The 16,274-nt window shown below is 41.0% G+C and overlaps 1 protein-coding gene across 1 annotated transcript in view; it reads right to left on the bottom strand.

The window, feature by feature from the left end:
- The window catches only part of LOC137536731 (collagen alpha-1(XIII) chain-like), a 269,977-nt gene that overhangs the window by 209,833 nt on the left and 43,870 nt on the right, over positions 1-16,274 (bottom strand). The window contains exon 6 of the mRNA XM_068258952.1: positions 1,663-1,698. Coding sequence (XP_068115053.1) covers positions 1,663-1,698 — 36 coding nt within the window. The remainder of the gene's footprint in view (positions 1-1,662; positions 1,699-16,274) is intronic.

The following is a 16,274-nucleotide window of genomic DNA, read 5'->3' as shown; positions in this document are numbered from 1 at the left end:
TTTACAATTAAATAAATTAACAAAACAGCTTAGCCTGAGCATGCACTTTCACCATAAATTATTATTTAATATTATTATTATTGATTTATATAACGCCATCATCCTCCGTGGTGCTGTGACCATAAATCTGAAGCATCTTGTAAATTAAGGTTTATGTTCAGCTGTCAACTTTCTAAATGATAAGTTAGCACACACATTAAAAGCAGAATGTCTGCCCAGATAATATATGTTCCCAGAGGAATTAAAGTGGATCTCCAGAAATATGACAAAACTTCTGAAGGCAAGTCTAACTTCTTATATAGAGAAGATAACACAGTTAATAAATGTCATGCTGTATTTACTTGAGTATAAGTCTAGAAATTTAGGTCGAATTTACTTCATAAAAGTATAGGGGTCGACTTATACACAAGTTATGTGTGTACTATTAGTGACATTCCCATTTGCAGCAATTTACACTGTGGTAAGTGATACTTTGAGGAAAGGAAATGCCAAGAAAACACAAGTCTGAAAGCCCTGGCCACAACAATTAACAAGGAAGGGGGCAATGGGAAATACTGGGCTGTATACAAGGGAGTGAATAATTGCAGCACTTGGGGGCCTTGAGAAGTTGTTGACTGCACTTAAGGGACAGGAGGGGTTGATGGCTGCAATACTGTATGCAGGGCAGTTATTAACCCCCTCCTGGCCCCACTTGCAGCCATTAACTTTGCTGGGTAGACTTATACTTGAGTCAATAAAAAAATTCCAGCTTAAGAGGGTTGAATATTGGAGTCAACTTATACATGAGGTTGACTTGTATTCGAGTATATACAGTAACTTCTTTTTCATGAGATCACGTGACCACAGCCCAGCTTCTCTTGTGTTCCAACTGGCAAGGGAAGTCGCAACACCTGGCAGTCTGGGTCACATGCTCTGCCACAGTGCACTGCAAAAGGTGTGCATTACTCACTGGTTCAGCGTTCTCCCAAAAGTGTGAGTTGGCGAAAGAAGAAGAGTTTGGTTGCGGTCAGATGAGCATGTTATTAAATAAAAAAAAATAACGGATTTGCACATTTTTTTTCAATCAAAGAACTACAACTTCTTCTTCTTTTCTGACACTGTATGCTGCCTTTTTAGCCAAGTTTTTGGAGATCCAACTTAGTGATTGATTTTCTTGTAAGCAAAAGGATAGCAGATTTACTAAAGAAATATTTCCCCAGAATTTTTATTTCACCTATCTCTAACAATTTTTTTCCTTGCAATGAATTCCTCAATAAAATGCCTTTTAAGCCACCAGCAAACAAAGAAATACGCAACATTATTTTGACAGTACTATTTCACCCACTTTTTAGTACTTTTTTTTTCAATTGCAAAGTGCTAAAAGTTATTTTAATCAGAACATGAAACATTATTTGATTGGTGAAAACTTAGGAGAAAAAGTGAATTGAATTAGGCTAGAAAAATTTGTTTTCTAAATCAGACCCCATACTTTGGTTTTGGAGATATTACATAGATGATACCTGAGAAAACTGGTCGATGAAAACATGGAAATACCTCAAAACAGACTGTAGCATGGATTATATATTAACTGAATATTTTCTCATTTCATTTAATCTATTCAACATACATTTAGAATTAAACAAAAAATTGATTGAAAAGTGTTCAGTCAGTAATGTAAGTTACCGGGAATCCGGGAAAACCACGTGTTCCAGGCTGGCCCTAAAAAAAAGCAGAATAAAAATTAGGAATTGTGTAGCTGATATAAATTCTCACTAGAAATGTGTTGTCATCATAGGTAATGAGATGTATTCTTGACTATTAAAGGGAACCTAAACTGAGAGGGATATGGATGTTTTCTTTTAAAGCGGATAAAAAAAACTAACTATAACAAGTAACTTGTCTATATATCTTATCTAAAGTTTAGATAGTTTACATAGCAAATCTAGCAGCAAACAGCTTCAACAGTATATGATTACTTCTTCCTGTGATACAATGAGAGCAGCCATGTTCTGTTTGTCATCATTACACAGGCAAGCTGATCTGCATCTCCAGCCCTCAGCCTGTAAAACTTCACTCCCCTCTCCTCCTACCCTTTGCCTTGAAATCTTTGGTTAGTAACACCTCCTCCTGCCCTGAGCTCCCATAAGCCCATGCTACATGAGTCTGGGAGTGCCAAGGCACTGGTGAAGCTGTGGGTGAGGCTTGTTTAGTTTATAGGGAATTAGAGGATTAAAACAAAACAAAAAAGTATTGGGCTTAAGGAATGCCCTAAAAACTATATGAAAGGAAGTCAATTATGCAATGAGTACAAGTTTATCTCGGATCCACTTTAAACAATACCATTTGCTTGGCGGTCTCTTTGGGTGCAGTAATGGCTGAATCACACACCTGAAACAAGCATACTGCTAATCTAGTTTGACTTCAGTTGGAGCACCTGATCTGCATGCTTGTTCAGGGGCTATGGCTAAAAGTATTAGAGACACAGGATCAGCAGGAGAGACCGGCAAATGGTATTATTTTAAAAGGAAAAATCCATATCCTTCTCAGTTTAGGTTTCCTTGAAGAGAAGAACATTTACAAATACAGTTGACCATACTTCATTCATTTACAAATTTTTGGGGCCCACTAAACACATGCCAGATTATCGGATGAGGCGAGCGTTATCGCCTGCCTCAGCTGACTTTAACCCAGCGTGTGTACAGGGCTTAAGATGAAACCATAATAGCAATTTTATTTACAGTACAAATAGGAACATATTAAAAGATAAGGATGAATAGAAAGTAACAGAGTAACGGTGCCAAAATTGGATGTGTGTACTGGGCCTAAGAAGCTGCTGATACTTGTCGGTGCTCAACCAGTTCTGCTAGACCACATCAATAGATTTAGTTCAGAAGGGTCAGCACAACAATTCTTAAAAAATAAGACCAGTTTATTAGAGTGTATCAATCCAAATTCCAATAACTATTTTGCTGTCACATTGGGTCAGGACTATTTGTCTCTATGTTCTTGATAAAGGAGGTTGCTCATTGGCCACGAAGCAGTTTTTTGAATCTTTATGAATACACACTGGTGATGAATAAACCTGTGTATTTTGGAAAGCTGGTGTGCTGACCATTTTGAAAAAATTGGTAGCACTATGAAATTAAACAATATTGTTCCTTTGTGTCCTTACAACACAAGCAAGTATCCAGCAACACTAGTATATATCCCACCTGCAGCCATTCATTTAACTAACCACATAACATCCCAGTGTTCCTCCATAAATTAAAAATAAAATAAAATATTCCTCTTTGAAATAACAAATATTTTAAATTCTGAAAATCTATCATAAAGTAAGATTTGCATACATTTTTGCAATGCCCTACATTAAAATGCGTTGCATTAGGCAGGCGGGCCTATTTGTAGATAATCGTAGAAAACAGAACTAGGTTAATTTCAGATTACAAATCTTGATCAAATAAATAAAATATTATACCAGCTTTTCCAGGCAGCTTTAAAACAAGAGTAATACGTACAGGGATAAGATAAACGTACAAAATAAGGCAAACATACTACAGGTATGTATTAGCAATCCCATTGTCATGAATGATTATTAGTTTGAGGTGGATATATATATATATATATATATATATTTAAAATTAGATGTGATGTCCAATTATGAACACAGGGCTAATTGAGCAGTGAAATGCAGCCATGTACATTTTGGAAGGCAGCTTGTTTACACATCTCTGTTAGTTATCCTCATTACAAGCATTTGTCATACATTAATTCATAGCAGAACATAGCAGAAAAGCCAGGATATTAGAGCCAGAGCAAATCCCTCTTAATGTAATCAGATCATAGGAAGTGTTAATACTGAAACTGGATAATCCCACTTCTTCTTCTCCCTCACATGAGCTGAAGGAGGCTCTGCCAAGTCATGGGGGAGGAAGAATTTTTATTATCCATATTTGCAGGATTCATACGTAAAGGATTAAGAATTGAACCAACAATGAATGCATGGAAAGGTCATTTTTAATGTTCATAATATGCGCTTGGCATTTTAAAGAGGCACTGTAGTAACATAAAGTAATAATGCAGTAAATTAATAAGGATACCCATTTTAACAGTAGTTTTCCTGGTTTCAGCATCAGAAACACTTCCCTTATAAATTGCCTTATATTGGTAAGTAGCCACACCCTCCCAGTGATGTTGTTTAGCAATTTTCATCCCAGAGCATTCTGGGAGACCAGGCATTACATTTCATGGCTTTGGAACTCTCAGAAACAAACTTTCTGAAGAGCTTCACCTTGTAAGGCAGACATATTTATTTCATGTTTAACCACTTCACCACTGAGGGGTTTTACCCCCTGACCACCAGAGCAATTTTCACCTTTCAGCGCTCCTTCCACTCATTCGTCTATAACTTTATTATTACTTATCGCAATGAAATGAACTATATCTTTTTTTTCCGCCACCAATTAGGCTTTCTTTAGGTGGGACATTATGCCAAGAATTATTTTATTCTAAATGTGTTTTAATGGGAAAATAGGAAAAATGTGGGAAAAAATTAATTATTTTTCAGTTTTCGGCCATTATAGTTTTTAAATAATGCATGCTACTGTAATTAAAACCCATGAAATGTATTTGCCCTTTTGTCCCTGTTATAAAACCGTTTAAATTACGTCCCTATCACAATGTTTGGCGCCAATATTTTATTTGGAAATAAAGGTGCATTTTTTCAGTTTTGCGTCCATCCCTAATTACAAGCCCATAGTTTATAAAGTAACAGTGTTGTACCCTCCTGACATAAATATTTAAAAAGTTCAGTCCCTAAGGTAACTATTTATGTATTTTTTTTTATTGTACATTTTTTAATTTTTTTTTAATTACAAAAAAATAAATTGGGAGTGTGGGAGGTAATGAGTTAATTTTTTGTGTAAAAGTAATTTATTTGTATGTGAAAAATGTGTAGGGTGTAGTTTTACTATTTGGCCACAAGATGGCCACAGTAACTTTTTGTTTTAATGCGACCTCCAATCGTCCTTCCGGAAGCTTGGAGGAAGTACTTGGAGGCTGGGTAAGTTTGTATCTTTTCACAATGATCGCGCTGCTCATCGGAGAGCAGCGGATCATTGCGGGGCTTAGATCAGCGAACGGGAATGGATTTTCCCATTCATTGATCTCTGGGCGAGCGGGCGGCGGCGTGTTTACTAGCGGCGGGCGGCGTGTTTACGAGCGGGAGCGCGGACAGCGGCGGGAACGCGGAAAGTACGGATTTCTCCGTCTTTGGGGGTTACAGGATGGGAAAAGGGACGGAGAAATCCGTACGGGCGGGGGTAAAGTGGTTAACATTACCAATTGTCTGGCAGCCCTGCTGATCTATTTGGCTGTAGTAGCATCTGAATGACACTAGGAACAAGCATGCAGCTAATCTTGTCAGACTGACAATAATGTTAGAAACACCTGATCTGCATATACTTGTTCAGGGTCTATGGCTAAAAGTATTAGAGGCAGAGGATCAGCAGGATAGCCAGGCAACTAGTATTGCTTACAAGGAAATAAGAATGGCAGCCTCCATATCTCTCTCGTTACAGTTGTCCTTTAAATCAAAGTAAGGAAATATTTTCCAATGGTTTATAAATATAAAATATTGCAAAAAAAAAAGCAGTTTTCATTACACTTCACTACAGTTCCTCTGTAACACTGCTATTTCTCACTATACAATAATTATAATTTCAAGAGTAATGTGACAAGCAGGTATACTTTATGTGTACATGACAGAAATACCACTAGGGCCTGCAGCACATGTACCAACATGTTGAGAGCCTCCTCACTTACAAGCTGATTGACTTTTAAGGTAGACCTGAAGTGGCGAAAACAATACCATTTGCCTGGCAACCCTACTGATCGATTTGGCTGCAGTATCTAAATGACACCAGAAACAAGCATGCAGTTTTGTCAGATCTGACAATAATGTCAGAAACATGTTATATGCTGCATGCTTGTTCAGGGTCTATAGCTAAAAGTACAAGAGGAAGAGGATCAGCAGGGTAACCAGGCAACTGGTATTGCTTAAAAGAAAATAAATATGGCAGCCTCCCTATTCCTCTCCCTTCAGTTGTCCTTTAACTGGTTTATCTGCAGCCCTTAAAAAGTGTCTATAGATCATGATTGTGATAAAACCCCCAGCCTGCATTGCACTCCATTGTACCTGTGCATGTTCCAACTTTATGAAAAATCTGCGTATGCACTAAGAACACACCACATGCCCCACATGACCAGGCTGTAGCCCATTTGGTTTTGCACCGAAGTGTGACATTAGCTCTTCACATGTGTGTCGGAAGTGTGCTTGATCTTTTACTGCCCAATACTGGGAAGCCACTGGAGGGCACTGAAGTCCAGTTTTTGGAACTGAACACTGGAGTCACCAAGTAGGGGATCCTAGCAGATAGTATAGTTGTAGCAGGCAATACCTTTCATTGGCTAACTACATATATTTCTAGATGCAAGATGATGTTATACAAAGAGATTACAAACATATAAGCACACATGCGCACAAACCAGCACGGTGTAAATGAAGGGGTAGAAGGGGAAGATATCAATAAAGCAGATATATATTGCGCAATGGGCACAAGTACAGGCCAGTGAAGTTGGGATTCTATCAGTGAGAAGGTCCATAAAGTAGAGGTGTGAAGAAAAACACTGTTGTATAATGATTGTCTGCTCTAACCATCTTCTGATGGCGCCACTATTAACACTTCTAATTTAAGGATCTTTGCATTGGAATCTTGACCTCCCTGCCCTCGTACTTGTGCCCATCACCCGATATCTCAGCTTAAATGCTGTCTTCCCTTCATGTAGGCTGTGCATGTGTTGCATATGTATAGGTTTGTGAGCTATCATTCACTTGTATAATATCGCCTGAAGAAGGGAATTTACTATTTCCTGAAGGCTTGCATCCGCCAATGTATTTAACAAGCCAATAAAAAGTTTTGCGTACAACAATTATCTTCTTTCTGCTACTGTCTATTGCTAACACGGTACTACATATGACTGTCAGTAAGCTAGAAAGTTACAGATTAGCAGACTTTTCCCATTTCATATTTGCTTTAACTGAATATTTGTTTTCGGGTAATTCACAAAGTACATTCTGCCTTATATTATTAGCATTATAAACTCTCCTTAATGCAGGATTGTCAGCCACAAAATCAGATTCTATGTAAACACTGCACTGTGTTTATAATGCTGCCAGGAATCTCACCCTGTGTTGATGTCTCTGCTGTAATTATCTTATCTCAGTCAGCCAGGCTTTATTCTGTCGCCATCGCCGAAGACCGTGAGAGAGGGAAGCTTGTCATCTCCCCTCCCACATTCCTGCTTCTCAGTGATTGGATGAGAGCAGTTCAGTGTGACAGGCTGAGCTAAAACCTAATCCTGTGCTCAAACATGTTTAGAAAGCAAGCCAGAGATGACATTGCAAATTGGAGGGGCAACATAAGGGAGGAAATGCCATTAGTATTTAGCTTCAGTCTTAGGGAAAAAGAGATGGAGACTGCCAGGAACAGAATTCTATTCATTCACTATTTAAAATTCACTGGAATCAAAACGTGCACAGTACAATACATCTTTTATGTAAGTAGATCACATATTTGTCTACTTATATATGTGGGGTGTTTTTTCCTGGCACAGTATGGTTGACCCTGCTGCTTTAACAAATCTCAGTTGCTATGAATTGTTCTTTGGATATGGAGTATATACACTACACAAATAAAACAAGTCTTTAGTGAACACATACATAAAGAACATATGATACCAAGGCTGGATTTTTATTTGCTCCACCCCCAGGCCACCTTTCTTGTTGCTCCTTATGCATGTGCAAAATTGCCCCTCCCCTTCCACGTGAAGACTCTTCTTTTGTGTGTAACTTCCATGTACAGCAGTCCCTCTCTTTCATGTCCAGCCTCCCTGAGCAGAATTTCTCCTCTTCCATATGCTGTTGCCATTTGCAGCCTCCTTTTTTAATTTGCAGGCTTCTCTTCTGTATTCAGAAACCGCTTCTCCATGCCCCACTTCCCCCTTGAGTAACAGTCGCCCAAGGTCCAGGCCTTGGGGCCATTCCAGAATTCCATTTGCTACGTGAAGTAATAGGCAACTTCTTTTTGTTGCAATAGCAAAATAGAAATATAGGAACAAACCAACCAGTAGGGGTACGAGCAGCACTCCCGCACTGCACCCAAAGGGTGCATTTCAGAGAGTATTTCATGCAACTCCAATATTTCCCTCCTTCCAAGCTGGGAGGAGGAAGTTTCAGAGCTAAATGAAAAGCGCCCCATCCTGCTGTTCCATGCTGAAATGGTGCTTAATGCAGGTGTTTGAGTTCTGAACCACAGTGTCGCGAACTGGACCATCACTACAAAACCTTTGCCTCCCTCTGCCCCCCCCCCCCCTTAGGGATAACAAATGATTGCCTAGTGTGACTGGTGGTGCCGTAGTATGGCAGCCTCGGCTCTTGACCTTTGTGCATTTTCCCCTCTTACTCTCACCATCCAACACCCCCCCCCCTTCCAGAACCTGTATGAGCCAAAACCAATTGCTTCCAGGATTGCCTGAGCACCTGGCAGACAATGTGAAAAATAGATATAAAAACGTGGCATTTGCACAAACAATGGAAAACACCAATACTAGCACTGCCCATTCATTTGAATGGGCAGTGCTTACCGATGAGTGTCGCGGCTGATGTTTACAACCCAGGAGAAGTCCGTGTGAACTGGCCTTTGAAGAGGAACTGTAACGTGAAAACGTCCCCTGGGGGGTACTCACCTCGGGTGGGGGAAGCCTCAGGATCCTAATGAGGCTTCCCACGCCGTCCTCCGTCCCTCAGGGGTCTTGCTGCAGCCCTCCGTACAGCGATGACGTCAATATTTACCTTTGCCGGCTCCAGCGCAGGCGCTCTGACGGCTGTCGGCTCTGAAGTAGGCGGAAATACCCGATCGCCGTCGGGTCCGCTCTACTGCACAGGCGCAAGTCTCCGGCGCCTGCGCAGTACAGCGGACCCGACTGAGATCGGGTATTTCCATCTACTTCGGAGCCGACAGCAGCCACAGCGCCCCCGCTGGAGCCTGCAAAGGTAAATATTGAAGTCACAGTCGGGTCTGTCGCCGGCTGTTCGGAGGGCTGCAGCGAGACCCCCGTGGGACAGAGGACGGTGTGGGAAGCCTCATTAGGATACCGAGGCTTCCCCCACCCGAGGTGAGTAACCCCCAGGGGCGTTTTTTAATGTTACAGAGTCTCTTTAACATCACATCTCTATTCATTTGACAGCTCTAGTCAGCTAACCAATGAGCTCACACCCAGATAAAAACAAGCTCTGCTATTTAGGACGGAGAACAGTGGAAACCAACCTGTATGATCCAGCAAACCTGAACTAAATTATATTAAACTGAGTCTGCTATTAGGTGACAATTGCTTCTAGAGAGCTGGTTCACATCGGAGGCAATTGCAATGCCCTTGCCGATCAGTGGTTGCCATCCTCAGATTTGACATGTTGCTTTTTTTTTTAAGCAGCTACCGAGTAACACCACCACATGTCAAACGACCACACCAAACACTGCTATTTGGGTACAGGGCATAGGATGCCTGACGGCTGTTTCGCGCTACACAGCACTTCTACGTAGCCTCCGTAGAAGCGCTGATCAGTGCGAAACAGCCGTCAGGCATCCTGTGCCCTGCACCTACCACCACCCATGCCTCTTCTCACTTGGTATGTGCACCATCAATTGCAGTTTTTACCAATGTTGTACTTTTTGCACCATTTTGATATCTCAGCAATAAATTGAACATTCGCAGCAGTGTCAGCTTTTCTTTCATCTTTATTTGCTTGTATCCATACTCTACAGCTTGAGCACGCTGAAGAGGTTCATGAGAAGGGGTGTGCTTGCAATCCATCTGTATCCACTGCATGTTCCAAATATAGAGCTATGTATGCTATGCCACTGTAGTGCCAACCTGTAGCTTCTCCCTACCTACTGCTATTTGGGTGCAGATGATTGCAGCTGAAAGGCACTTGTGGCTGGCAGATGGGAGGCTACACTGCCTGACAAGCGTGCAGTTCAACTGTCCATGAAAAAAACAACGATTTTCCCACTGGCGCTTTGCCTCGCATTGTGTTATGCATATATCTGAAGCCAACATCCTCCTTTGCTGCATTTGTTTTGAATGCAAGTTGTGTAATCTGCACATATTTGGGCTCTGCACATCTATGCAGCTGGTCAATTCGGGTGCAGCCAATATTTGAAAGTGCTGCCATTTCCTCCTGTTGTACAAAAATGTAAGTCTACTTGTAGCTAGCTGCATTCATGTGTATCAGTTTGAATTAGATTTATTTAGATTAGGGATTAGTGCATAGTTTGTATCTGCTTTACATTCAAGGTGTGTATAAGTCCCTGGAGGGCGCTGCACACCTCTGTTGGTTTTATTTTGTTTGCAGCATGACTAGGAGCACTGCCTATTTTTTGTTGTTCTTTATGCATATATCTCACTCAAAAACAATAGTACAATATTTGCAATAGCATGCAATGTAACCAAGGCAAAGAAAAAACTAACTAATAAGCACCTTAACCACTTCTGGACCGCAGGTCTCTAACCCCTTAAGGACCAGAGACTTTTTTTGTACACATCGCAAGCAGTGATCAATGTGATTGGCTCACAGTGATCACCGGGGTTAAGAGTACGTAACTCGGCTTTCAGTGTGACGGAAGAGAGAGCTGGCAGCAACGACAACAGAATGGTGCAATCAGCAAGAGTGACGGATCACTCAAATGAGATCAAATGACTGAAATCTGAGCCCTGGCTTGAATCACAGGACACAAACAGGGCATAGATTTTAATCACTGTCCTCCGGAAGCGGTTAAATAAGTACTGTAGGGGGTTAAGGGGAAATAGAGTTGAATTTACCTGGGGCTTCTTATGGTTCTCCGCAGATGTCCTATGCCTGCGCAGCCACTTACTGATGCTCTGGTCCTCACCTCCAGTTCACTTCTGGAATTTACGACTTTAAAATTGGAATACCACTGTGCATGTGCGGCTGCATCCTTGATCCCACTGACGTCACTGGGAGTGGAAGGCGCAAACCCAGTACGGTCTGTGCCTGCGCAGTACGCTCCCGGTGATGTCAGCGGGATCGAGGGCGCGGCCGCACAGGCGCAGCTGTTTTCCGACTTTAAAGTCGCCAACTTCAGAAGTGAACCGGAGGCGAGGACCAGAGCATCGGTGACTGGCTGCGCGGGCATAGTACTTTAAGGTCAGTGAAAAAGCAATCTTGCAAATGTAGTCCTTTATAACACCTGCAATGTGAAATACCTAATATATCATAGTAGCCCTGAATGCATTACAAAAATATCTCACTGTAAGTGAGTGTATGCTACTGGGACTGTACTACTACTGCTGCTGCTGCTGCTGCTGCTGCTACTACTACTGCTACTACTACTACTACTACTACTACTACTACTTTAGCAATATTTACTATGATCTGACAAGACCAAAGTAAGGGTTTCTTCCCCCTAATCAGACATATTTTAGAAGAAACATGGTATTATTGCTCACACAGACCCTACACTACTCTCTAGTAGATTAGTGCCTGTGTGTATAAACAGGACCAGGGAAACATTTGTGCCTCAGGTTAACTTGTAAAGCCTGGTACACACTTTCAATTATGATTGGCCAATCGCTGACCAGTTTAACCACCTTCAGGTAGTATGAGAGAGAACAGATATTGAATATTATGAACAGATTGTGCAGGTAAACTCCCATACTACATGGAAGTGGTAAAATTGGCCAATCATAATTGAAAGTGTGTATCAGGCTTAAAGTGAACCAAAGACGAAGCATCCTCATGTATTTCACCCTATATATCCGTGGGAACATTAGAGAAAACACCTATCCTGCTTTCTGTTTTATTATACACTGCTCAGTCTGCTTGTTATCAGCCCTGATAAAATCCCTGACTGACCATTCAGTCTGGCTTTGCTCAAGAATTGTTATAGCTGAGACTGTCTTCCCTGATGTCTTTTCAAGCCCAAGCCTGCCCCCTTCTGGCTCTGCTATAATGACTCAGCTATAATGATTCCTGAGCAAAGCCAGACTGAATGCTCAGTCTGAGATTTTATCAGGGCTGACAACAAGCAGGCTGAGCAGTGAAGGATGAAACAGAAAGCAGGATAGATGTTTTCTCTAATGTTCCCACTGATATATTTGGTAAAATACATGAGGGTGCTTCTTCTCTGGTTTACTTTACGTCCCACTATACCTTGCCAAGCTCTGCCTGATGTGATTGGCCTCAGTCTGTAAACAGCTGGAGCATTGCCGGCTGCCCAAATCTGGCCGACAGCACAAATAATCCACGGCCAAAGATACATATTTTGCCAGATGTTATTTTTGTAGTAAAAAAAAAAAAAAGCATTAAAGCAACACTGAACATTTAATACTTTTATTCTCAAATCCTGTTTGTTTTAGTAGCAAAGTGCCTATTACCTACAGCTTAGGTCTTCAGACTTGATATACATTCCGCTGCCACAATATATTATCTATGCAAGATTTAAACAGCGCCTATAATATTTATTGCTCCGCCGTCCAACATGATATCTCAATCAATTAATAGCAGCTGGCCCTGTCTGGGCTGCGGCCAAAAGCAACAAATTATCCTTTTTTACAGACTGTTTAATCTCTATTGCATATAACATTGTATAAACCACTTCTTAAATAAAGCATACCAATTCCTAAACAAATACGCCAGATGACCTTATTTACCAGAAAGACAGACCGGCAATGCTGGAGCTGGCCGGAGGCTGTGCAAATATTGTTATTTCCTTATACATAGTTAGAAAATGCGTGTCATGATATTCATCATGCTACAGCGTCCCTTGCTTCAGCTGCACGGAAGCTGAGTAACAGACCTGAAAGTATGTGTATCCTCCTCAGGGCCATACGCCGAGCGCCCTGCCTACAATGCACAATACAAGCATTATTCACTGAACACTGCAAACCAATACTTTAATGGTCCGATGCCCTGCCCTCAGGGTAGTTGTATTTCTGTCATATCTCCTAACAACACAGGCCGTACCAATGGGGAAACACATACACTGTGGATGCCATGTTGTTCCTAATTTGCTGTTCATTTTCCTTCAAGTTCTGCAGGACTACTATGAAGAAAAACTGTAAAATGTAAAATGTATTTGAACATATACATATAAGATGTACATATGTTCCAGAGTAAAAATCCAGTGTAAATTAAGTTTCCTATGTAGGTGCTACTTACAGGTATTATTGATCCTGTGCCTATGAACCTCTTGATCACAGGTTTTGGACTAGCCAATTCGATCAGGTTAATGGAATAGATCCGTTTTTCAGATCAGTCTCATGAATTTGATCGGATCAATTAGCAGGAATTTGGCCATTAATGGGTGCAATCAATTGTTTCTGACCATTTGCCGTCGTAATCGGAAATGATCCATTAATGGGCACCCATACTCCTCTGAAATTATTGGAAAACTGCTATGAAAAATGAGAAGTGTGGTCCACGTCTACCCAAGTGTTTTTTTTTTATTCAAATTTGTGTTGACACACCATGTTCTGTTATGTTCATATTTGCTGTTTAAAACAAACCAATAAAACTCTTTGAAAATAAAAAGGAACTCCAGTGAAAATAACGTAATGAACACAAGTGCTTAATTTTTACAATAATGATGTATAAATGATTTAGTCCGTGTTTGCCCATTGCAAAATATTTCCTCTCCATCCTGACATTTATCACATGGTGACATTTTTACTGCTGCCAGGTGATGTCATTGGAAGTAACTGCTGATTGCTTTTTTTGGCAGTTGGACACAGCTGTTATTTCCCACAATGCAACAAGGCTCCCACAGTGTGATGTTAGCACCATGGTCCTGACATCACACTGTGGGAGGGGTTTCAACACAATATCAGCCATACAGAGCCCCCTGATCATTTGTTTGAGAAAAGGAAAATATTTCTCATGAGAAAGGGGGTATCAGCTACTGATTGGGATGAAGTTCAATCCTTGGTCACGGTTTCTCTTTAAAGGGGTTCTGTGAATCATAAAAAAAAAAAAAAACTGACACTTACCTAGGGCTTCTATCGGCCCCCTGCAACTGTTATGTCCTGCGCCGTCCTCCTACGATCCTCCGTTCCCCGCTGCCGGCAACGGTCAATTATTCATCTAACTAGATGAATAGTGCTCGCTCCCACTCGCGTCTCCAGGATCTTACTGCGCAGGCACAGTACAAGGCTTTCTCGTACTGCGGGAGCGAGCACGTGCATGGCCATGGCCGATCAGCCGCAGTTGTGTCAGAGGAATCAATGGGCCAGGACCGGCAGCGGGGAACGGATGATCAAATGGAAGACGGGGCAGGACATGACAGCTGCAGGGGGCCGATAGAAGCCCCAGGTTAGTGCCAGTCAGTTTTTTTAATGATCCCCATTCTGTGAATCTGACTTATCTTTAAGTCAGATTCACAGAATGGACTATGATGAACCAACAGATGTGTAGACGGATCCTATGCTGACCATGAGATCTATTCAAACATGTTCTGACATGTCCCTTCTGTCTGTTCTCGTTTTTGTTGCGTTGATTGAATGCAAAGTTCAGTGGAAGCCAGACATGTCATAGGTAGCATGCCATTCCTCACATGTGCATTGCAACAGACACAAGATACGTTTGAATAAGGGGTACTGTTGCGCGCAGTCACATTGGATCCATAGTACCCGTGCATAATAGGAACCCACTGTGGTGTGAACCCAGCCTCAAGGACACCTTGAGAACCCCTCACCCCCTGAGAACCCCCCTACCCCTTATGAAATTTACTAACCCAAAACCTGTTAAAAAGAGGTTCAGAGCCATAAGATGAATAATACCAACTGTAAATGACAGGTACATGGAGAAAAAACATTTTCAGTGCATTTTACGCTGGTTCAAATGTACACGTTATATGTAGGTGTACACATGTATTTTAATTTTTAAATAATTGTTTTATGGGATTGATTAAAAATCAGCTGTGTTGCTTAAAATTTCATTCAACCAGATCTACATTTTTAGGCTTTCTCTTTTGATTATCTCATCACATTCGACAAAAAAAAATGTATTTAACCACTTCATGCCATGGGCTGAAAGGATGGAATGCGCGTCTATGCACCCCATGGCATGCTGCACATTTGCACTAAAGGTGCACAAATAGAGTTTATAAATGTCTATATTGCAGGAAGTGATTAATCAATCATTTGTTTGATTATGAGTCTTGAATGTGAGCTGGGAATTATTTTTTTTAGATTAGAAATGTATTAATTTATTAGAAAAAAACAAAGATCAACGTACCAACTTTCCATGAACACAAATCCTTTTCTGATTACTAGAGCAGGCAGAGTGAGCATTAGGTCATGTTTACTGTGTTTCATTTTACACAACCTGCAGTATTCAGGGAGGCAAAGAAAACAATGAGAAGTACGTTCAAGCTAAAGAAATATGTTGGCTTTATGGCTTTTTCTCATAATTTATCGAAAGCCTAAGCGGAAAGACAGGTGTACCTTTAAAGAGGGAGGGGGATAAAGTGTTTCTTATTAGCATTGCCTATTGCTGTACATGAGACACTGTATTGAAAAACCAGATGTTGCACTTAGTCCTGCTGTTTAGCTTCCAGTTGGCTGATGCCTGCTACCTGTGATGCCAACGGGACACAGGCCTTTCATCAGTGGTGAAGGTAATACAGTTGTTGTTTTCTATGTTTTTCTTCTTGAAATGCTGTATCCACAATCATTCTTACTCTATTCCCAAAACAATGTATGTGTATGGCAAAATGTATGGCAATTTCCATAAACTATGTTGTTTCAAGTGCATAACTGTTTAAATAGAGTTGTGAGAAGTACCTAATGTGTGGAGAATGAGTAGATGTATTCAAACAGAAAAATAAGACAGGTGAGGTTCTTACCCACATGAAGATCTGGGCCTGTGTTAGCAGGATAAATACTTTGTTATATTGCACAAAAGACAATGCGTTTCGTGGGCTATGATCCCACTTCCTCAGGCCAATAACATGACTGATAGTAGTAAGAAAACAGCCCTATGCCTCTTCTCCCCAACATTCAATTACTCAGATGCAACCTTAGGGTACTTTCACACTATACAAGTTGCATTGCATAGCCTAAAAAAGAGGATTGCAAAGTCGCATTATTCATTACGAGTGCAATGTGAAGCATACAGTATAGAGAAGTATGCTTCACTGATAATGTAATCTTACTTGTCACCC

The sequence above is a fragment of the Hyperolius riggenbachi genome, chromosome 10 (assembly GCF_040937935.1).
Source record: "Hyperolius riggenbachi isolate aHypRig1 chromosome 10, aHypRig1.pri, whole genome shotgun sequence".
NCBI classification, from domain to species: domain Eukaryota; kingdom Metazoa; phylum Chordata; class Amphibia; order Anura; family Hyperoliidae; genus Hyperolius; species Hyperolius riggenbachi.
This window is presented reverse-complemented; position numbering and strand designations above follow the sequence as displayed.